Raw genomic sequence first — 22,968 nt, 5'->3', positions numbered from 1 at the left:
CCATCCCATATATATATGTCCCACATATATATGGGATGGTGTATATATATATATACAGAGAGAGAGACAGAGTCTTGCTCCGTTGCCCAGGCTGGAGTACAGTGTTGCTATCTCGGCCCATTGCAAGCTCCGCCTCCCAGGCTCAAGCAATTCTCATGTCTCAGCCTCCCAAGTAGCTGGGATTACAGGTGTGCACCACCACACCCAGCTAACCATCCCATACATTTCATACAATCATTTTTAAAAAGAAGCATGAATCATTTTGGTTTTAGAGAATTAAGTTTTTTTAAAGAGACACTTTTTAAAAAGTCATTATATGAATAAAATTTCCTTTGTGTTAATTCCGACAAATCATTCAATCATTGAATCAGTCACAAATTTTTTTTGAAACGGAGTTTTGCTCTTGTTGCCCAGGCTGGAGTGCAATGATACGATCTCGGCTCACCATAACCTCTGCCTCCTGGGTTCAAGCGATTCTCCTGCCTCAGCCTCCTGAGTAGCTGGGATTACAGGCACCCGCCACTACCCCTGGCTAATTTTGTATTATTAGTTGAGATGGAGTTTCTCCATGTTGGTCAGGCTGGTCTCGAACTCCTGACCTCAGGTAATCCACTGGCCTTGGCCTCCCAAAGTGCTGGGATTACAGGCATGAGCCACCGCGCCCGGCCCCATTTTTTTTTTTTTTTTTTTAGTAACTTGCACACTTAACCATATTTTTTATCTTCTTGGGACAACATTCTTTTCTCCACAAAAACCCAATTAAGGACGTTGTGCCAGTTTACTCTTACTTCCTTCCTGTTCACTGAGCTTAAAGTGGGTATAGGTGAGAATGCCAAATAATGTACATAAAATGCCAAGAGCCTGATTAATGGACAGTGGATCCTTAAATAAAACGTATCCTCCAAATAAAGTAATGCAGAACTTGAAGTGTCCAAACATGTTATAGCTGAGGTTTTTGGATAAGGATAAAAAGGAAGAACAAGATAGATCGTATATTTACACACACACTCACACTACATAAAACAACTCAAAAGCAGCCCACCCCATGTAAAGAATAATGGGACCAGGGGCGGTGGATCATGCCTGTAATCCCTGCACTTTGGGAAGCTGAGGTGGTGGATCTCTTGATCCTGGGAATTTGAGACCAGCCTGGCCATCATGGTGACACTCTGTCTCTACAAAAAATACAAAAATTAGCTGGGTGTGGTGGTGCATGCCTTTAATCCCAGCTATTCAGGAGCCTGAGGCAGAAGAATTGCTTGAACCCAGGAGGTGGAGGTTGCGGTGAGCCGAGATCGTACCATTGCACTCCAGCCTGGGCAACAAGAGAGAAACCCAGGAGGTGGAGGTTGCAGTGAGCCAAGAATGCACAACTGCACTCTAGTCTGGGCGACAGAACAAGACTGTCTAAAAAAAGAGAATAATGGGAACTTCTTAGTTTCTTCAGGTAGGTTTTAGCGATTGATTAATCAGAGACACAAGACTGCCTCAACCATTCCTACTGACCTCCAAAAAAGAAAAGGGATACAATATAAAAGGAAAGACATTCAGAACAAGGTCTAGGGAAGATATTTTGTATAGCAATTTATAATTATGTTTTACAGTGATGTTTCCTTGGGAAATGAAGTGAGAATAAGGTACCAGAGAGCTAACTGGAGTTTAGGAGGGAAAAGCAGGAGGGGGAGAGGGAGCAATACTGAGCACCAACTACACACCAAACACCATACTGGGCGATTTACACAAAATCTTCGAAGTTAGGCATCACGTTTACCTTCATTGCAGGCTCACTCTTCCTATTTACAGTTGTAGAGGCTCAGAGATTTTAAGTAACATGCCCCAGATTACAGAGCTAGTAAGTAGCAGAGTTGGAGTCCAAACATAAATGGGTCTATTTAACTCCAAAGCCCATGTTCTAATCCAAAATACTGCCAGTAACATGCTGCTGGATTAAGGTTTTTCCAAATCACTGTATATTTAAAAAGCAAACTAAATACACACACATCCCCTTTAAAAATTACTTGTGGCCATGTACGGTGGCTCACGCCTCTAATCCTAATCCCAGCACTTTGGGAGGCCAAGGCAGGTGGATCACTTGAGGTCAGGAGTTTGAGACCAGCCTGACCGACATGGAGAAACCCCATCTCTACTAATAATACAAAATTAGCCGGGCGTGGTGGTGCATGCCTGTAATCCCAGCTACTTGGGAGACAGGCAGGAGAATCGCTTGAACCCAAGAGGTGGAGGTTGTAGTGAGCCGAGATCACGCCACTGCACTCCAGCCTGGGCAACGGAGTGAAACTCCGTCACACACACACACACACACACACACACACACACACACACACACAATTACTTATATTTAAATATAATTATTTTTTCTATATAAACAAGTACTTTCTTGTTCTTGAGATGTATGATATGTGCTTTTCCTAATTACAACACTAGAAATAGCTACCACTCTGTGCCTCAGTTTCCTCACTAAATAAAAGGGGAACAAAATAATACCTCCCAGGGTTATTATAAGGATTAAATAATATACACAAAGCTTCTAGCATATAGTAAGCACCATATGTGCTAGCTATAATAATAGTTACCAATAGCAGTACCTATGTGTCATAAACACCTGCTTGGAGCTTGACACATTCTCTCAAATACAACCACCCAACATCATAGATCGCACTTCCTCCACTTTATACATTTCATAAGTGATCAGAGTGATACCCTGAGAGTTCCCACACTAGTCAGGCCCACAGGTAGTGGCAGAGCTTGGTGTTCACACCTGGACCTGTCTGACCCCCAAGCCCACCTAAGCAGCCTGGAGGTTCCTGCTGGGCAGCAGCAGTGCCTCGGGAGAGCACGGGCCGTGTCCCCAGGTGCATGTGGTGGCTTGATCCCATGGAGGTGACTTCCTGAGACACAGAGGATCTTCCCAAGGTTACTGGCAATAATCATAATAAAATATGTTTTATTTTCAATTATGAGCTATCTTCATGTGCACTGGCTCTAACATTTTAAATTTCTTTACTCCTAGGCTTCTCTTTTAAGTATATTTATACTAGAAGTCAAATTTAAAGAAACTATTCATGAATCCTTTTGTAAAAACAACAAAAAAAAGAGCAGTCTACATGTGGTATTTCCAGTTCTGCACTTTACTCCAGGCAGGCTGTCACCCCAACCTTCAGAATGTTCTGGTCAAACCCAGTGCCCTCCACCTCACTCAGCCCCTCATTGGTGACCAGTCTCCTTGAACTTGGTCTGCCAGCGGCATCTGACACAGATACCAACCGCTCCTCCTCCTCCTCACTCTGGTTCTGTGCCACTCTCCTCCTTCCTTCCACCTCTAACTGCTCCTTCTCATCCTCCAGCTAGTTCCTCTCATCTCTCTGAATTCCAAATACTGGACTCAAACCCAACACTCAGTCTTTGAACTTATTTTCTTCTACTTGTTTGCTTGGTAATCTCAACCAGTCTCACCACTTTAAACCACAGCTTCATACTTCTGACTCCCTGTGATGCCTCCTGCTGAGATGTCACCTTTGAACTCTGACTTGTTTATCCAAAACTGAGCACCTGGCTGGGCTCACACCTATAATCCTAGCACTTTGGAAGGCTGAGGTGGGAAGAATGCTCGAACCCAACAGTTTGAGTTTGCAGTGAACCATGATCGTGCCACTTCACTCCAGCTTGGGTGACAGAGCAAGACCCTGTCTCAAAAACAAGAAAAAAATACTCCCCAAACTGAGCACCTGATCTTCCTCCCCAGTCCCAAACCTCCTTCTGGCTATCCTACCTCAGTTGATGGCAACTCTACTCTACCAGGTGCTCAGGTCAAAAACCATGTAAATCAGCCTTGTTTTCTCTTTCTCCACATCCAACTAGGCAGCAAAACCTGTTGGCTCTTCTTAGAAATATATCCAGAATCCAATCACTTCTCACTATATCCACTGCTACCATACTGGTAGCCACTATTACTTCTAAATTAGAATATTGCAGCAGTCTCCTGACAGTTTCCTGTGCCTCTTACAGTCCAGTAGTTCTCAACCACGGGTGATTCTGCTTTGTGGGCAATCTTTGGAGGCATTTTTGGTTGTCACAATTGGGCAAAGGGTATGTATGCTACTGGCATCTGGTGGTAGAGCCCAGGCCTGCTGAAAACATCCTACAGTGTACTAAACAGGCCTGCACTAAGAACCGTCCAGCTCAAAAAGTCAAGAGGTTGAGAAATTCTTCTTTAGTCTATTCTCAACACAGGAGCCCTGAGTGATTCTGTGATTTATTTTTAAAAACTTTTTGTAGCGACAGGGTCTTACTATGTTGCCCAGACTGGTCTCAAACTCCTGGGCTCAAGGGATCCTCCTGTCTTGGCCTTCCAAAGTGTTGGAATGACAGGCGTGAGCCACTGCGCCCAGCCCACTGAGTGCTTCTATTAGAATGTATGTAAAATCATGTCACTTCTCTGCTCAAAATGCCAATGGCTTCCCATCTTACTCAGTGTAATAGTCCTTACGTAAACGCCCTACTCAGTTCAGTTCTGTATTACTTCTCAGCCTACCACATTCCCTCCTTTGCTCAACCTGCTCCAACCACACAGGCTTCCTTGGTTTTTTTAGGGCCTCGTACCTGCTGTTGCCTCTGCCTGGAATGTTCTTCCCTCCTGATCTGCATGGAGCAACCGCATTTCCTTCAGGTCTTTACTCAAATGTCATCTTCCCACTGAGGCCTTCGTGACTAGCCCTGCCTAGAACTTCAGTGCTGTCTATGACATTTCACATTCTCTTCCCTGCTCTATTTTTACTCCTTGGCAGTTAACACTATCCAACACTGTATATAAATATTGAATTGTTTTCTATTTCTAATCTTCCTCACCAGAATTCAAGCCTGTGAGAGCAAAGACTTCTGTCTATGTGGTTCATTACTGTATCCCCGGTGCCTGGCACATAGTAGATGTTCAGTATATAAATATTTTTATATCAATGAATGGTTTAGTGGGTATTCAATACTTACTGAATAAACTAATGTTTTAAATCAGAGCACACATTTGGATGTCTTGATTGGGTAGCATGATGTACAAATTTTGGGACTAGACTGCATGGGTTCAAATCTGGACATCCCATTTGTCAGCTATGTGGCCTTAAGTGAGCTGGTTAACCTCTCTGTGCCTCTATTTCTTCTATAAACTAAAATGACAGACTCTACCTCACAGAGCTGCTATGAGAATTAAATGGACTAATACATACAAAATATTTCTAACAGTATCTGACACAAAATAAATATTTGTTAAGTATTGGTTTTCTAAAAAACTTATCATCGTTGTTTTTTATTGCTGGTTGGCAAATATCCTACTTATTTACTTCCTGGGGAAATTCATTCTCTGCATTTGCCTAAGGGTGGCGGCAGAGTGAAATGTGAAGAGAAATAGAATGACAAGCAGAATGGTATAAATGGACAGTTGAATTTGACCTTTAACATATAACTTCATTTCTTTTTTTTTTTTTGGTAGAGATAGGGTCTCCCTATGTTGCCCAGGCTGGTCTTGCACTCCTGGGCTCAAGTGATCCTCCTGCCTCGGCCTCCCAGTGTTGGAATTACAGGCGTGAGCCATGGTGCCTGGCCAATGACTTCATTACTTGACTTGAAATAATATTGAGAAAAACAGGCACACGCATATCCAAATAAGTACAAACACATACTCCATAGCCAGATGCCAGTGGCCTGAAATTATCTTTTGTTATTTGTTAACCATTCCTTTACTTTGTTACTATAAATACCTGAACATGGTTTGAAAATCCAAACCTCCACCTCATTATTCATTCAAAAAATATTTATTTAATTTCACTGTCTGTAAGAAATGCTCCTCTGAGTTAATTTTATGAGGGAAAAGGTCATCTATTACATAAGAAAATTCAAAACATTCATGACACAAAAGCTAACCCATTTCCTCAGTTCATATTTCTTTTTTTTTTTTTGAGACAGAGTCTTGCTCTGTTGCCTAGGCTGGAGTACAGTGGCCACAATCTTGGCTCTCTTTAACCTGCGACTCCCTGTGCCTCACCCTCCTGAGTAGCTGGGATTACAGGCGTGCACCACCTTACCCAGCTAATTTATATATTTTTTGTAGAGACAGGGTTTCACCATGTTATCCAGGCTGGTCTTGAACTCCTGGCCTTAAGCAATCCACCTGCCTTGGCCTCCTGAAGTGTTGGGATTACAGGTGTGAGCCACCACACTTGCCCCTTCAGTTCATATTTCTTTAAAATCCTATTGTGTGTAAAGATACAGTAAAAGGTTAAAAATAACTCTCTCTACTCAATTTAGGCCGTGCAATAGTGTGAGATTCAAATAAGGTAATGAATGTGAAAGTTTTGGAGAATATAAAAGACGATGCATTTGTAAGTTATATGAAAAGGATACGTGACAGGTGAAGTGTTCCCAATGATCCAATAAATTGATAAGTTCACCATGAAAGCTATTACTCCAGATAGCAGCACCATAAGCTAAAAATAAAACAAAAGAACCATTAATGCAAAACAATGCAATCATTATAGTCATCAAGCAAAGATACATTTCATTCGGCATTTTAAAAAATTCAAATATCAATCATTAATAAATAAGATTAGAAAGAGAATTTGGGAGACAGTAAGAATTGCAAGTAAAAAGGCAGAATGAACAGTATTTAGAAGAAATGTAATTTTTTCCACAAGAATCAATGAAAATACTGCAATAACATCCTTTCTGTGATTGTGAATTTCCAGGTTCATTTTCTTATTAATCTAAAGAAAAGTATACATACGCATTATTATTATTATAAATTAGACAATAAAGAAAAGCAGAAAGAATATAAGGAATTCTTATAATCCCAACCATCCACACATTAACATCTTGGCATACATCCTTCGAGATCTTTTTCTATTAAATTGCTCTTTTTTTTTTTTTAAATGGAGTCTCACTCTGTCACTCAGTCTGGAGTGCAGTGGTGCAATCTCGACTCACTGCAACCTCCGCCTCCCAGGTTCAAGTAATTCTTCTGCCTCAGCCTCCCCAGTAGTTGGGATTACAGGTCCATGCCACCACACCCAACTACTTTTTTTTGTATTTTTTGGTAGAGATGGGGTTTTACCATGTTGGCTAGGCTGGTCTCGAACTCCTGACCTCAGGTGATCTGCACACCTTGGCCTCCCAAAAGTGCTGGGATTACAGGCCTGAGCCACTGCACCTGGACTCATTTTTATTTTTATTTAACTCAATAAGCATTCATTGGATATCTACAAAGTTAGGCCAGGCCTTGTGAGGAACGCAATATGTACAAAGTTCCTGCTCTCAAAGAGCTTAGAAACTACTTGAGGACATAATAAAAATCATGATGATCACAGCTTACACTTACATAACACTTATTATGCACCAATAATTGTTGTTTTACATGTATTCACTCATTTAATTTTCACGTACATTCACAAAGTAGATGTAAAAATATTATTCCTTTTTATAGATAACTTGGCTGGAAACGGGGACAAATGGGTTGGAACACTATATACACATACAATGTTCTGTTCAAATCTATCCCATAATTTTATCCAACAACTTATCAAATCATTTTGTTTCTGAATTTAGATAGAATAATATCCATGATCTAAACTATTAAGAAGTTTAAGTTCCGAAGAAAACATGTCATATTTGAAGATGCTTTTTGTCTTATGTAGGGTTTTGTTATTTTGTTTTGTTTTTTGTAAAGACAGGTTTTTACCATGTTGCCCAGGCTGGTCTCAAACACCTGGGCTCAAGTGATCCTACCACCTTGGCCTCCCAGAGTGTTGGGATTATAGGCATGAGCCACTGTGCCCAGCCCCATGTAGGTTTTATCAGTGTTAAAATCAGTGCAGTCTTAAGAAGACCAGAGGAATTGGATTTGGGTCCTACTTAGGTAAATATAGTAATACCTCATTTAATTTACAATAGTGAGGTCTATTAAATAGCCAACATAGAGAAATTTGCTTAGAGATTTTAAAAAGAGTTTCTAGAAATATATCTAAAATATATCATTGCTAATTTTATTGAGTTCACAGAATGCTACATACCTATTTCTTGATACTTGGCACATCACATCACTAAAAACCCAATTACTCTACTTTGTTAGGGACTTTGAAGAATATAAAGTAGTTCCATGTTGAAGAGGAGTGGTAAGAGTGGGCATCCTTGTCTTTTCCAGTTCTCAGAGGGAATGCTTTCAATTTTTCCCCATTCAGTATTATATTGACTGTGGGTGTGTCATAGATGGCTCTTATTACATTAAGGTATGTCCTTTGTATGCCGATTTTGCTGAGGGTTTTAATCATAAAGCGATGCTGGATTTTGTCAAATGCTCTTTCTGCATCTATTGAGATGATCATGTGATTATTTATTTATTTATTTATTTTGGAGTCTTGATCTGTCGCCCAGGCTGGAGTGCAGTGGCACGATCTCAGCTCACTGTAAGCTCCGCCTCGCATGTTCACACCATTCTCCCGCCTCAGCCTCCCGAGTAGCTGGGACTACAGGTGCCCGCCACCATGCCCGGCTAATTTTGTTTCTGTATTTTTAGTAGAGAAGGGGTTTCACTGTGTTAGCCAGGATGGTCTCGGCTAGTCCCGATCTCCTGACCTTGTGATCCACCCGCCTCAGACTCCCAAAGTGCTGGGATTACAGGCGTAAGCCACCACACCCAGCTGATCATGTGATTTTTGTTTTTAATTCTGTTTATGTAGTGTATCACATTTATTGACTTTAGTATGTTAAACCATCCCTGCATCCCTGGTATGAAACCCGCTTGATCATGGTGGATTATCTTTTTGATATGTCATTGGATTCAGTTCATTTTGTTAAATTTTAGCATCTGTGTTCATCAAGGATATTGGTCTTTGGTTTTCTTTTTTGGTTGTGTCCTTTCCTGGTTTTGGTATTAGGGTAATGCTGGCTTTATAAGCAAAAAAAAAGTTAGTTGACACAATGCTCTACATTGAGTCAAGGATGCCTCCTAGGGACATCAATGAATGAAGATGACTTTCCCTCACACTAAATGGCCTCAGCCTTCTGTGGTCTTGGTTTCTCTGACTTTTTTTTTTTTTTTTTTTTAATGGCTTTTCTGCTGCGGTCCTCATTTTACAACCTGTTAGAAGGCGACCAAAAAAATCCTCTCTCCTTGTAGCATAAGGTCTCCAGGATGCAATGGTTTGAAACCAGATAACCAGGATGGCTAGGACTTTTGTAAAGTAAGTGGAAGTATTATCTGATAGATGGTCCAATGACTTCTACTTTAGAAAAAAACTGTATATGGTAAAATATATAAATCTGAAACAACTACTGGTCTACTTATGGGAAGCAGAGCGGAGCACTGGAGAATACAGACTTTGGACCCAGAAGGCACGGATCCAAATTGTGGCTCTGCTTATTAGCTGTGGGATTGCGAGCCAGTTACTAACTCTCTATCTCTTGGTTTCCTTGTCAGTAAAAATAATAACAATAGTGATATAGTTTGGATGTCTGTTCCCTCCAAATCTCATGTTGAAATGTGATCACCAATGTTGGAGGTGAGGCCTAGAAGAAGGTGTTTGGATTATGCGGGTGGATCCCTCATGAATGGCTTGGTGCCCTCCCCAGGGGTAATGAGTTCTTGCTCTATTAGTTCTCATGAGAGCTAGTTGTTTAAAAGACACTGGCATCTCCTCCCCTCACTCTCTTGTTCCCTCTTTCGCCATGTGACGTGCCTGCTTCCCCTTCGCCTTCTGCCGTGATTGTAAGCTTCCTGAGGCCCTCACTAGAAGTAGATGCCAGCACTAATGCTTCTTGTACTGTCTGCAGAACGATAAGCCAAAATAAACCTCTTTTCTTTATAAATTACTCAGTCTCAGGTATTCTTTTATAACATCATAAAATGGACTAATACAAATAGTATTAGTATAGCATCAACCTAATAAAGTTATGAAAACTAAATAAGTTAATATTTACATAGTGCTTTGAATAGTGCCGGGAAGAGAATAGGGGCTATATAGGTGCTTGATAAATTGATGCGACCAACAAACAAGACATTCCCACTAACTGTGTTCCAAAAGTTGTGGGAACTCTTGCGGGAAGCAGGAATTCCTGATAAGTAAGGTGTTATGGACTGAATGTTTGTGTCCCCCAAAATTCCTATGTTGAAATCCTCACCCGCAGTGTGATGGTATTGGGAGGTGGGGCCTTTGGGAGGTGACTATGGCATAAGGGTACAGCCTTCATCAAAGCGATTAGTCCCTATGATAAGAAGAGATAAAAGAGAGCTTTCTTCTCCTCTTCCTTGTTGTCAGATGAGCATATGGCAAGAAGAATGCCATCTATAAAGCAGGAAAAGGGCCTTTACCAAGAACCCAACCATACCGGCCGCCTGATCTCAGACTTCCAGACTTCAGAACTGTGAAAACCGAGTATCTGTTCTTTAAGCCACCCAGTCCATTGTAGTTTTGTTATAGCAGCCTGAACTAAGACATAGGAGGATTATACATTCTAACTTAAAATGTCCCCAAAGCATTAGTCCCAGCTGCTTGGGAGGCTGAGGTTGCGGGATCACTTGAGCTTAGGAGCTTGAGGCCAGGCTGGGCAATATAGCCAGACCCTGTCTCTAAAAAATAAAAGTCCCCAAAATACATATGTCCTTGATTTGCCAATGCCACTCCTGGGACTCATTTCCATAGGAAAAAAGGTATCAGTACAGGAGGATACATGATGTACAAGGATGTTTATCACAGTATTTTTCATAGTGGTAAAGAACTGGAAAAAAGTGAATATGCAAAGGGGCTATTATACTGACACTGGCTGGGCGCGGTGGCTCATGTCTGTAATCCCAGCACTTTGGGAGGCCCAGGTGGGTGGATCACTTGAGGTCAGGAGGTTAAGACCAGCCTGGCCAACATGGTGAAACCCCGTCTCTACCAAAAATACAAAAAAATTAGCCAGGTGTGGTGGCTCATGCCTGTAATTCCAGCTACTCGGGAGGCTGAGGCACAAGAATCACTTGAACCCGGGAGGTGGAGGTTGCAGTGAACAGAGATCATGCCACTGCACTACAGAGTGAGACTCTGTCTCAAAACAAAACAACAACAACAACAAAACATACAGACACTGAAAAGAATGCTTTGGAGAGATTTTTAGGAGATATTATTAAGTCAGAAAAGCAAGATACAGAAAAGCATATGTGATAGGATTCTACTTTTGTCAAAGAAACAGATGTGGCCGGGTGCGGTGGCTCATGCCTGTAATCCTAGCACTTTGGGAGGCTGAGGCGGGCGGACCAGAGATGAAGAGATCGAAACCATCCTAGCCAACATGGTGAAACCCCGTCTCTATTAAAAATACAAAAATTAGGTGGGCGTGGTGGTGTGCACCTGCAGTCCCAGCTACTCCGGGGTCTGAGGCAGGAGAATTGCTTGAACCCGGGAGGTGGAGGTTGCAGTGAGCCAAGAATTGCACCACTGCACTCCAGTCTGGGTGACAGAGTGAGACGCCATCTCAAAAGAAAAAAAAAAAAAAGAAATAGATGTTTAATTGGTGTGTGTGTGTGTGTCTGTGTGTGTGTGTTTATATGTATATATATGGCATGGAGAAAAATATGGAAGAACAAGCACTTAGAATATTAACATGACTTCAAGGGACATGGATTGGGGGTAATGGAATGTGGAAGAGTGTATGGCTAGGAAGGCTGAGGAAGAGGAATCCAAAATAAAAACAGCATCTATGATATCATTCCATGTCTAAAATTATACACACATGCATGTGTACCTATGTGTTTATACAAAAGAGATCCATGAAATGATGCTCACCAAAATGGTAAAGGTAATTACCTTAGTGTGATAGCGTTCCAGGGGCCCTTCACTTTCTTTTGTTGTTTTGGTTTGGTTTTCTTTTGAGACAGGGTCTCCCTCTGTTGCCCAGGCTGAAATGCAGTGGTGCTATCTTGGCTCACTGCAGCCTCGACCTCCTGGGCTCAAGTGATCCTCCCACCCCAGCCTCTCAAGTAGCTGGGACTATAGGCATGTGCTACCACGCCTGGCTAATTTTTTTATTTTTTTTGAGACAGAGTCTTGCTCTGTGGCCCAGGGTGGAGTGCAGTGGCACGACCTTGGCTCATTGCAACCTCCACCTCCCAGGTTCAAGCAATTCTCATGCCTCAGCCTCTTGAGTAGCCTGCCTTGGTCTCCCAAAGTGCTGGGATTACAGGCATGAACCACCACACCCAGCCTCAGCGAATTTTTTTGTATTTTTAGTAGAGACCAGGTTTCGCCATGTTGGTCAGGCTGGTCTTGAACTCCTGAGCTCAAGTGATCCATCCGCCTCAGCTTTCCAAAGTCCCGGGATTACAGGCATGAGCCATCACACCCAGTCAATTTTTAAATTTTTTGTAGAGATGAGGTCTTCCTATGTTGCCCAGGTTGGTTTAAAACTCCTGGACGCAAACGATCTGCCCACCTCATCCTCCCAAAGTGCTGGGATTACAGGAGTGAGCCACTGTGCCTGGCCCCTTCACTTTCTTTATATTTTTACATATGTTCAAAATCGACACAGTGATTATAAAGCTATGTTTTCATTGTAAAAAAAGTTTAACTTAATCTAAATGTCCAAATTATTTGTGGGCTCTAGCTTGACATGGTCAGAACAGTAACCAGGCATCGGAAAACATTAATTGTAGTTCTGCTTTTGCCACTGGGTAGCTGCCTCACTCTAGGCAAGTCCCTTCACCTTTGTGTGCCTCAATTTCTTCATCTGAAAAAGAATCCTTACCTTAACTCCTTATTTGGTGATTACGAAGATAAATGTGAGAATGGATCGGACATAGTGCTCTGAAAACTAAAAATTATATTAATAATGGAGGAGTTATTATTCTATTGTTTCTTAGCTATCAAAACAATTAGAACTTACCAAAGCAGAAAATGACCAGGGACCAAATATTCCTCCTTCTCCAAACACCGGCTCAAAGAAGGGCACAGCGACCAGCAACATGGCAGATGACATCGGAGCCTGGTAGTACAGCAGCTGCATTGAGTTCACTTGTAATTCATGCTGTTTGGCTCCTACCCACTGAAAATTAGGAGATAAAACATGTCTGGCACAAAAGAAATAGTATCACTTAATCAAAGATGCAACAACTAAAGTCACAAAGATGGGAATGTGGGGTATAGACTAGGGGAAGATAAAATGTCTATTATTCTACAGGATTTCAAAGACCAGTAAGCTATATGAATGCCCTTTAAGCACCATGGATGAAAATAGCTCTATAAATTTAATTTCTGATAATCTAGCTTCTTCTCAATTCTCAGAAGGCGGAGAAAAGTCCTCTATTTCCTTCTACCTGATCCTAGTAAACAGGGAAAAATAAATGCACATAAGGGCCTACAAGGATAAAAGATCTTGGGAAAATAAGCGAAAAATGGAAATTCAGGTGATTAGGAATACAGATGCAGTGTCGGACTTCATTTCTTTCTAAAATGGCAAAATTTAAAAATGGAAGACAGGGGCCAGGAGCAGTGGCTGACACCTGTAATCCCAGCACTTTGGGAGGCTAAGGCAGGCAGATAAGTTGGGTCAGGAGTTCGAGACCAGCCTGGCCAATATGGTGAAACCCTATCTCTACTAAAAATACAATTAGCCGGGTATGGTGGTGCACACCTGTGGTCCCAGCTACTCGGGAGGCTGAGCAGGAGAACCAAGGAGGCGGAGGTTGCAGTGAGCTGAGATTGCGCCACCACACTCCAGCCTGGGTGATAGAGCGAGACTCTGTCTAAAAAAAAACAAAGGAAGACAGAGGTTGGGGGGACAGGATGACAATGGGGCACGGGGCAGGTTAGAGATGGCTGCCAATGTGTGTGGCTTAAAAAGGTGTGTGGTCTTGTCAGTTGCTTCGGAGAACCCAATCAATGGTAGAAGACATTGTCCTCTCTCTGGATGACTTTTCTGTGGATACTATTCCTCATCCCCCACCAATACACCTAGATACATTGGATAATCACTAACCCTAAAATACCGTACCATTCAGTAGAAACAACATCTCAAGACCTCAAATCCCATTCGTCCACAAAATGCTTCACAAATATAACTGAAAAAGAGGCTCTGAAGAAGCTCTAATAGGACTGTTTGGATCAGATCTGGCAAGAACAGCTAGGCTTTTGAATGACTTCTACATACTTCTTGTTCCTGTAGGTCTGGGTATCTTGTTACATGAACTCTAAGTCTATAGAAATTCATCAAGACAAAAATAGAAGAGCAGGGAATTTGAACCATACTCCTGCCAGCTTTAACTAAGAGTTCTCTGTGAATGTGAAGGACAAAGAACTGATTCTTCTAAGCTGCCTGCTCCTTGGGGCACAGCAGCGAGCAAAAATGGATACAGAGGGTGTGTGATCACCCCACTTTCCTTTCGGAGCCTCTCCAGGCAGCTGCATGTCTCAGCCACAGGACTGCCTGGAACAGCAGGGGCTCTCAGGCCTCCACTGTTCCTCAATGCAGCACAGCCTGGCTCCTGGCACCACCCCTCCAATGCTCTCCTAAGGGCACCATGACCTCCATGGCCATGTCTAGACTCCCTGTGGCCCTTCCTGCGAGCCCTCTTTGCAGAACCTGCAAATTTTGCTTGGAAGAACTACCCTCTGGTTTACACTCCTCCCTCACTGCCTCCTGCACTTAGTTTTTAAGGCAGATGTCTGCCTTCCTCTTTCATCGCCCTGACTGATGTCTTTTACTATTTGCTGAGATCTACTGCTCTTCCCTCATCCCTTAAGTATCCTTAACCTTGTATTAGCCAGTCTCCTGGCCATCTCTACTTATATAATCTGCAGGAACTTGTTTAAAATCAACTGGTGCCTTTCTTCCACAAATGGGCTCCTCTTGTGTGGTTCCAATAACTGATGATATAATCTCCCTCAGGGATCAGAGCCTTACTTTCCCACTCTCACATTCAGTCAGGTTCTCCTATGTGTTCCCCAAAAGGCCCCTGGAGTGCCTTTTAACCTTTCCCTGTCCATTCCCACTGCCCTAGCCCAGGCCCTTCCTGCTTGTCCTGTGAAGCACAGGGAGGTTCCTGACTGCTCTGCCTTTCACCCTTCCTTCCCTTTTACCCACCCTTCCTTGCCATCAGTTACTTTTCTAAAGGGGAATGATCAAGTCAGTCCCTGTCTGAACCCCTCTCCTGGTGCATGCTCAATAAAGACACACTTCTTTAGCATGCCTTCATGACCCTGACATCTGACTGCCTAGCCTCACCAAACAAACCAAGTTCTCCAAAACTGCTCCAGACTTTCACGCACACTGCAAGGAAAAGACCAGCTGTCCTTTACTGCTGAGCTCATTTCTGTGTGCCCTTCCATTTAAATTGTTAACTTTTCCGTAAAGTCTTACCTCACCGCCCCTCTTTTAGAGCTGCCACTTCCTCCTTGGTGTTCCTCAGAACCTTCCTCCTACCTTGGGGTACATATGCTATTGTGACCAGCTGTCTCCATGTGTTTCTACACTGCTGGACTGTAGCTGCTTTTCATCTTTGTATCCTCAACGGTGAACATAATGCAGAAAAGATGTCTGCTGAATGAATGAGTGAGCCAACCATCTTTCTACAACTCAAGCTAATAGCTGGTCACTATTAGCACTCTTTTAACTCCTTTTAATGTCTCCAGCAGTATAAGAGAAACAACATAGAAATTATGCCAAGATACAGTGGGCAGATACAACTTTAAGAGGAATGTTTTGGGAATATACCTATTTTGTAATAATACCTTTACCATTTACTGATAAGAAACTGTCCATTAATGTACAATCATTCCTTGGTCGATCTCATTTCAAATATCTACCTTAGGGATATAGAACCTTTGATTCTAATCTATAGCAATTTTGAGACTTGTGTGAACAAAAATGGTCATAGTGACAGAGATGGTAAGTACTCTGAATCCATTACATATAAGGAATACAATTTCTTGCTCTGTTTAATAGCCAATACTAGGCAAAAACAAGTGCATTTAACAAGAAAGATGAATAGGAATGTTCACTAGCCTCTTCTTTTATTTAAACTGCTTCTCTGTCACTAGAAAATGTATTTCACTGCAGAATATTTTCAAACACCGTCTCTGACATGATCATTACTAGAATGTTTAAGATGGCAGGGCTCTATTACTGAACTCCTAACATTTCTAACAGGAATGCCTTAGTTTAATAACCAGTGGATGTTTGTGAAAAAAGTAAAATTGGTTACACATTTTGGCTTTGATTTCCCATACAGGCACACACAGAATTTCCAGACCAAGGTTTTCAGTATAGAGAGAATACCGTTTCACTGTCCCCTACAGCAAGTTATTTTTTCTCCACTACATAAGAAACAAAAACTATACTTGTTAGGTTTTATGGTACTGAAGTAACTGAATCCATGAACACATTTTTAATGAATATCTGCTATAGGCAAGGCACTGTGCTTGCACAAATGGTAAAATATTCATTGATATAAATTACTCTATTATATTAATATTATAATAATCTATATTAGACAAATTATTAAAAGCCAATAAATAAGTTGTAACAGCAGTATAATTTTGAGGCAAAAAAACCTAAAATCTGAAATTTTCTTTACTGTTCAGATTTCTGGAAGTATACTCACTCTTTCACAACAATGTTAAAAGTAAAGAGCACACAAAAACCATAAATAAACTTAGGAAGTATAAAGTCTTACTACATATTTTGTAAAGATTTCCCAGAAAATAACTTCACCCCAAGCTGAGACTGTTAAGCATGGATATTATACACTTACAAACAGGTAGGTATTTGGTCAGCATCACACACCCAAGTTTCTCTGTCTCCTTTCTTCTCTTCACCTTGAGTCAACTTAAGCAATTACGCTTTCTTCCCAACAGTCTATTGTCTCTATACTGTATTTTCTAAACCTTGGAATACAGCTTCAAAATTTATGAAATCTGCTAAAAAGGCACATAAAGAAAAAAAAAATTACCAACCACTTGATAAAGGGATGTAACTAAAACACCAAGAGCAGCAAACACCATTCCAAGGAAATTAAACTTCACATCGTAATAAGAATTTAGGATTACACCTAAAGTTATAGGAATCTGTAACGAAAAGAGGTAAATGTTGTTCAGATTAAATTCAAGAGACAAAATTTAGTATTCCTTTTCACAATGTCTTACAAGGCTAATGATAAACACATAACTGGGAAACAATGAACCTGTATAAATGTTTTCTTTTTTCACTTGGGAAAACTGGTTGTTAATCCTATTTCCTAAACGTGAAATATGATAAATCTATATTGATATTCACATTTAATTCTATTTCAAATTTGTGGTAAATATATTGCACTTTGCAAGAAAATACCACATGAATACAAAGGTGAGTAAATGGATCCCCGAAATAGTGTCTAAACAGCATAAGCATAAATATAAAACAACAAAAGCATAAAGACTTTAAATATAAGGCTGGGCACGGTGGCTCACCCCTGTAACCCCAGCGCTTTCGGAGGCCAAGGCGTGCAGATCACCTGAGGTCGGAGTCTGAGACTAGCCTGACTAACACGGAGAAAACCCGTCTCTACTAAAAACACAAAATTAGCCGGGCGTGGTGGCGCACGCCTGTAATCCCAGCTACTTGGGAGGCTAAGGCAGGAGAATGGCTTGAACGCGGGAGGCGGAGGTTGCTGTGAGCGGACCTCGCGCCATTGCACTCCAGCCCGGGCCACAAGAGTGAAACTCCGTCTCAAAAAGAAAAAAAGAAAGAAAAAGGAAGAAGACCTTAAATATACTAAGTTACTAAGTGCTAAAATTGAGTCCACCTCCTTTTATTTAAAGTTGCAGACAGCTCTGCAGTCAGTATGGTGCTGCAAACATTTTGAGACCTACTTAATGCTAAATCTCTTCACGTTTTATCATACACGATTTGATTCCCCTAGGGGAGAAAGGCTGTTTTTCAGTTCGAGCTTTTGCAGATACTCTGATAACACTGGACTGTACCACACAATACAGTTTTTCTTACCGATCACAGCATTTAACGATTTCCATCAAATGGCAGCTACTAAAACTCACACAAGCCCACTCTTCTGGGTTGACAAGATGGCCTTTTCCCCCTCCCCAAAATAAGCCCGAAACTTCACTGGCTCACAGATGACTCATTTGTGGATTTCAAGATGAAGGGAAAGACCAGTGTGCGTTCAAATTTCCCGGGGCCAGTGCATGAGGTGAGTCAGGAGAGCCGCGCCTTGGGAAGCTGAGGCTACTCACCAACGTGAGCTGGATTCTGGTGGAGAATGTTTTCTGGTAGCAGAAGGTCTGGATGGCTATGATCACCGGCGTGGTCATGGCCTTGGCCAGCTGATAGGTGCCTATGGTGTTGTTCTGCAGAGAAAGGTTAGTGAAGACCACAAAGCCACAGAAGCTGAGGGCCAGGAGGAAGATCCTGGAGGGCGGCAGACTTTTGGGGGCAAAGATGTCCAGCTTCTGGCAGATATACAAGCCCAGCCAGGTGACTACGAAGTGCACCAGGGTCAGGCTCATGTTGGGGAAGCCGTGGTGCACATAAATCCATTTGTTGAGGAACACAATGCAGATGGACACCAGTAGGTTGAACAGGAGCCCGGCGGCGATTCGCCCGTGGCCCCGCATTCGGTCCACCAGCGATGCCATGACCGCGAAGCCGGAGCCGTTTAGCCTCCCAAGGGGCGCCCGGCCTGTCTCCGGTTGCCCTTCTCCTCCACCGCCGCGTCCTCGCAGACGCCGACCTCACCGTCTGACCCAGGAGTAGCATGCACAGATCAACCCTGGGCGAGCAGCACTCTTTAACAGACGACACACGCCCCGCCGCCGCCCTGTAAGCCAGCGAGGACACGGCAGCACGTCCCACGCCCCGCCCATCTCCGGCTGCGGCCACGTGACCCGCGGCTCCCGTGCCTCCGCCCCCGAGTCGCGGGCTGAACGGCCGCTATCCTGCGCAGGCGCGCTGAGCCCTGGGCGCGCGACGCTCGCGTCTTTGTGTCCTATCCTCTGGGTCCGCAACCCCCTTGGTCACCTAACGCCTACCTGACTAGACCAATCTAGGACCCCTTTCTTGATGTTTGTTTCCCGTGTGTCACTGACCCGATTTGCTAGACAACTTCCCTCTGGCTGTGCAGACACTGTTAGCCAATTTTACCTATTACATGCTGAGCAAATTTAGCCCTCGCCAGAGGGGGAAAGAACTTATCGAAAGCGTATTTTTATTTTTTGTTTTCGAGAAAGACATTCAAAATTTACTTTCCAACAGACAGCATCATCGGGTATAACTACAAGGGTTTCTCCTTAGATCATACATTCACAAAGCATTATTAGCTCAACAGTGAGAAAATGTGTTCTCTAAAGATGTCCCCTTGACAATGTAAACAAGTGCTATTGTGTTCAATTACAACTCGAGAAAAAAACGCACAACTTGGCAAAACTGTATACAGCTGTCTCTAGGGGGGTGTGTGTGTGTGCATATGTTTTGGATCCTAAAGTCAGGTGCAATGACTAAGTTACAACTTTGAGTAACAGTCTTGATCGACATTGCAGTAAGGTCCTTCACACAGAAGTCAGGTTCTTCCTTTCTCCTTCCTCCTCAAGTCGATAGAGCAAGATTATATATTGTAGATATTACAGGTACAAAAGGGGATTTTTAAAAAAGGAATCATAAAAACATCTTGAATGTCCAGCTGTTCCTACCAATACATCAATTCTTAGTTTTAAGATAGAGTCTAGGATTAATTCAGCAGTCACAAAATTAAAAAGAGAAAGAATATGGTACAAAAAATTAAAATAAATGAGCAAGTAGGGCATGGTGGCATGGGCCTGTAGTCCCAGCTATTTGAGAGACTGACGTGGGAGGATTGCTTGAGCCCAGGAGTTTGAAGCCAGGCTGAGCAACACAGTGAGACCCCCATCTCTAAATTAAATGAATGAGGTAGGGAAATAAAACTTTCACACCCAGGACATGCCTGTTCCAACTCTGTAGCCTTCATGCAATACTCAGGGAAAAAGTCTTCATAATTCCTTGGCATAAGTCACACCAAGAAAAGTTTTAAAAAATTAGTATGTGAACCTGTGATAGGAAACATGCCCTTGTTAAGAGTTTCTTCTCTAGAATGAAAACCCAGTTCTTCAAGAGTAGGCACTGAGGAACTAAATTAAGTTGCCTGAAATTTCCCACTCAGGTGCCCACCACTTCTGGTGTTCAGGAAGACAGAGGCATCTGGGAATTGTGAGGAGCACATTGGCGCTCTTGGGGCTCCAACTTGAACTGTATTTAAATAAACAGCAACACACATATTGACTACCTAAGGACTCAAATGAGTCCAATTGGCCAGGTACAGTGGCTCATGCCTGTAATCCCAGCACTTTGAGAGATTGAGGTGAGTGGATCACTTGAGGTCAAGAGTTTGAGACCAGCCTGGCCAACATGGCGAAACCCTGTCTATACTAAAAATACAAAAATTAGCCAGGCATGGTGGCAGGCGCCTGTAATCCCAGCTACTAGGGAGGCTGAGGCAGAGAATCACTTGAACCCGGGAGACGGAGGTTTGTAGTGAGATATCATGCCACTGCACTCTGGCCTGGGAGACACAGCAAGATACTATCTCAAAAATAAATAAATAAAAATGAAAAACAAGTCCATTTGAGGGCATCCTAATTACGAGTCTAGGTTGAAGGAATTTTGTAATTCTACAACCTTAGTGGGTTTCTGTTGCTGTTTTTTAAAGTACATTCAAAAAATAAGGCAAAACAAAAGATGAATACAGAGGTGAGGGGGCATGCAAAACAAGTTCCTAAATAGATGACAGACCTTGTCCATTTACCCACATAGTTAGGATGGAAGCATATAATATTCCTCCTCCTCATTAGGCTAAGTAGTTTTCCACTGTTGTTCAACAAATAGGTAATAGTCTTTGGAAACAGTCACCCTAGGTTGTACAAAGTTTCTATATATATAGTTTGTTGCAAGTAACAAAACTACTTTTAAGACTCACTTCTTTCCCCTCCCCCCCCAAATCTAGTCTGTATTTGTTTTGGTGTGAATTTTTTGTTTTATTTTTTGCAAAGCAGCATAGCAATAATCATGATTACAGGACTGCATGAGCTGTAAAATCATTTGCATATTAGTAAGAATAAAGAAAACAGGAAGACAAGATTAACTCTTTAGAGAAACAACAACAAAAAAAGCACATAATATAGAGCTGATCAAATTCTATGATCCCATCTCAGGCTTCCTGAGCCAGCTCTCTTTAGGGGTGGCATCTATAAATACATATTCAAGAAATTCCTTAGATGATTAGCAAGTTTGGGGAATTACTGTTTTCTATTAGAATCACATTCTTTTAGTTGTCTCCTGTTTATAAGCCCTACACTCTAGCCTATTTGGTGTATTTGTTGGTTCATAAAATGCCCAGCATTTATCATTTCTGGCTCATACTGATTTCTTAATCTGTAGAGCCTCATCCTTCTTGTGTCTCTCTTTGCCTTTGCAAATTCAGTGCATTACTCAAATCCCAACCCAATATTACTTCCTGAGAGTCTTTTCAGCTCGAGATAGCTTCTTCCTGCTCAGACTACTTGTAATTCTTTTCTTTTGGAGACAGTGTCTCGCTCTGTCCCTAAGGCTGGAGTACAGTGGTACGATCTTGGCTCACTGCAACCTCTGCCTCCCAGGTTCAAGAGATTCTCATGCCTCAGCCTCCCCTGAATAGCTAGGATTACAGGCACCTGCCACCATGCCCGGCTAATTTCTGTAATTTTAGTAGAGACAGGGTTTCACCATGTTGGCCAGGCTGGTCTCGAACTCCTGACAACAGGTGATCCGCCTGCCTTGGCCTCCCGAAGTGCTGGGGTTACAGACGTGAGCCACCGCACCCAGCCACTACTTGTATTTTTTAATGACACCTTTTAAATGTACTTATGGTATTTCCCCTATTAGAAGAGCTGGATTTGTAATCTCCAATGTATTCAGTGCTTACTATGTGCCAGGTACTATGCTAAGTCTTTATATGCTCTTGTTTTGATAGGAAGTTTGCTAAATGAAAGCTAAACTAGAAATGTCTTCAAAATAACTAAAATAATAATAGCATGTTACGTTGGAAAACATTCTTGTTATAGTCTTAATTTTAATATTCAAAAAATACTAAATTTTATAAAAAATTACTTACCTGGCTTAAAAATAAATCTACTTTCCATCATCTTTATGATTTTAAAATATCAGAATGCTTATGATTACAGAAAAAACTAGAATAGAAAATTTAATTTTCTTATTACATGATAAAGAGACAATCCTCGAATTTGTAAAACAGAAAATTTTAGTTTTATATAGTTTTATTAATAAGCATACACAGAAATGCTGATATACATACATTACATGTTCAAAGTGTCACGATAATATTCTGAAAAGTACAAAATTCAAATGTCTAAATTTTACATGGCAATGCAAAAGAAAAAATTAATAACAAATAATTTTATTAAAACTTCATTTATCATGAAAATTAGTGAGATTACAAAGATTAAACTATAACTGAATTTCATACCCTAATGGGTCAAGTCCCTGGTCTAGGAGCATTAGAGAGGACTCTCTTAGCTTCTGCAGCAACTTCCTTAGCTCTTCCTTCGAAAATACCTGATTTTAAAAGAGAAATAAGAATGAGAACAAAGACAAGTATGAACTTAGTTAGCTAATCAATCTGATTAGCTTCATATAAGAAGAAATTCCTCTTTAAGATTTACGTAGCCAGAGGCTAGGAAATTAGAGTGGTTCAGGAATTTCAAGACGAATTCTCAGAGTCAGTCTATATATTTCTAACTGCTTACAAATATATACACATTTTGGGAAAAAAGCATAAACATTAAAACAGGACTATTACTTTAAGAAAATCCAAGAACAATTACAAATGTAAACACATCTTCACAAAATATTACTACAGAGCATATCAAATCATTA

The 22,968-nt window shown here is 41.6% G+C and overlaps 2 protein-coding genes across 5 annotated transcripts in view; both read right to left on the bottom strand.

Moving 5' to 3' along the window:
• Window positions 1–378: 378 nt before the first annotated feature.
• Window positions 379–18,931, bottom strand: SLC35E3 (solute carrier family 35 member E3). Its single transcript, XM_017876199.1, has 5 exons — window positions 18,261–18,931; window positions 16,989–17,099; window positions 12,922–13,080; window positions 6,412–6,494; window positions 379–946 (listed from the first exon to the last, which is right to left on the bottom strand). The coding sequence occupies exons 1-5, from the start codon at window positions 18,660–18,662 to the stop codon at window positions 760–762; spliced, it is 942 nt and encodes a 313-aa protein (XP_017731688.1). The 5' UTR covers window positions 18,663–18,931; the 3' UTR covers window positions 379–759.
• Window positions 18,932–22,312: 3,381 nt separating this feature from the next.
• The window catches only part of NUP107 (nucleoporin 107), a 63,805-nt gene continuing 63,149 nt past the window's right edge, over window positions 22,313–22,968 (bottom strand). For 3 of the 4 annotated variants that reach the window (XM_017876197.1, XM_017876195.1, XM_017876196.1), the window contains one exon: window positions 22,316–22,647. In XM_017876197.1, the coding sequence (XP_017731686.1) occupies window positions 22,540–22,647 (108 nt within the window). In that variant the 3' untranslated portion in view covers window positions 22,316–22,539. Of the gene's footprint in view, window positions 22,648–22,968 lie in introns of all 4 variants that reach the window. The other variant, XM_017876194.1, reaches the window with a different exon arrangement.

Source organism: Rhinopithecus bieti, unplaced genomic scaffold (genome assembly GCF_001698545.2).
Source record: "Rhinopithecus bieti isolate Rb0 unplaced genomic scaffold, ASM169854v2 scaffold_9919, whole genome shotgun sequence".
NCBI lineage: Eukaryota > Metazoa > Chordata > Mammalia > Primates > Cercopithecidae > Rhinopithecus > Rhinopithecus bieti.
The sequence above is the reverse complement of the archived record's forward strand: the minus strand, read 5'-3'. Positions and strand labels throughout refer to the sequence as shown.

Bases quoted from the DNA above. Each gene is read 5' to 3' on its own strand.
- SLC35E3 (XM_017876199.1), bottom strand. From the start codon at position 18,662: ATGGCATCGCTGGTGGACCGAATGCGGGGCCACGGGCGAATCGCCGCC. The intron at 17,100-18,260 runs GTGAGTAGCCTC...TTTTCGTTACAG, and splicing joins CCAGAATCCAGCTCACGTTG to ATTCCTATAACTTTAGGTGT. The intron at 947-6,411 runs GTATCCTTTTCA...CAAAAACCTCAG, and splicing joins GGGAACACTTCACCTGTCAC to CTATAACATGTTTGGACACT.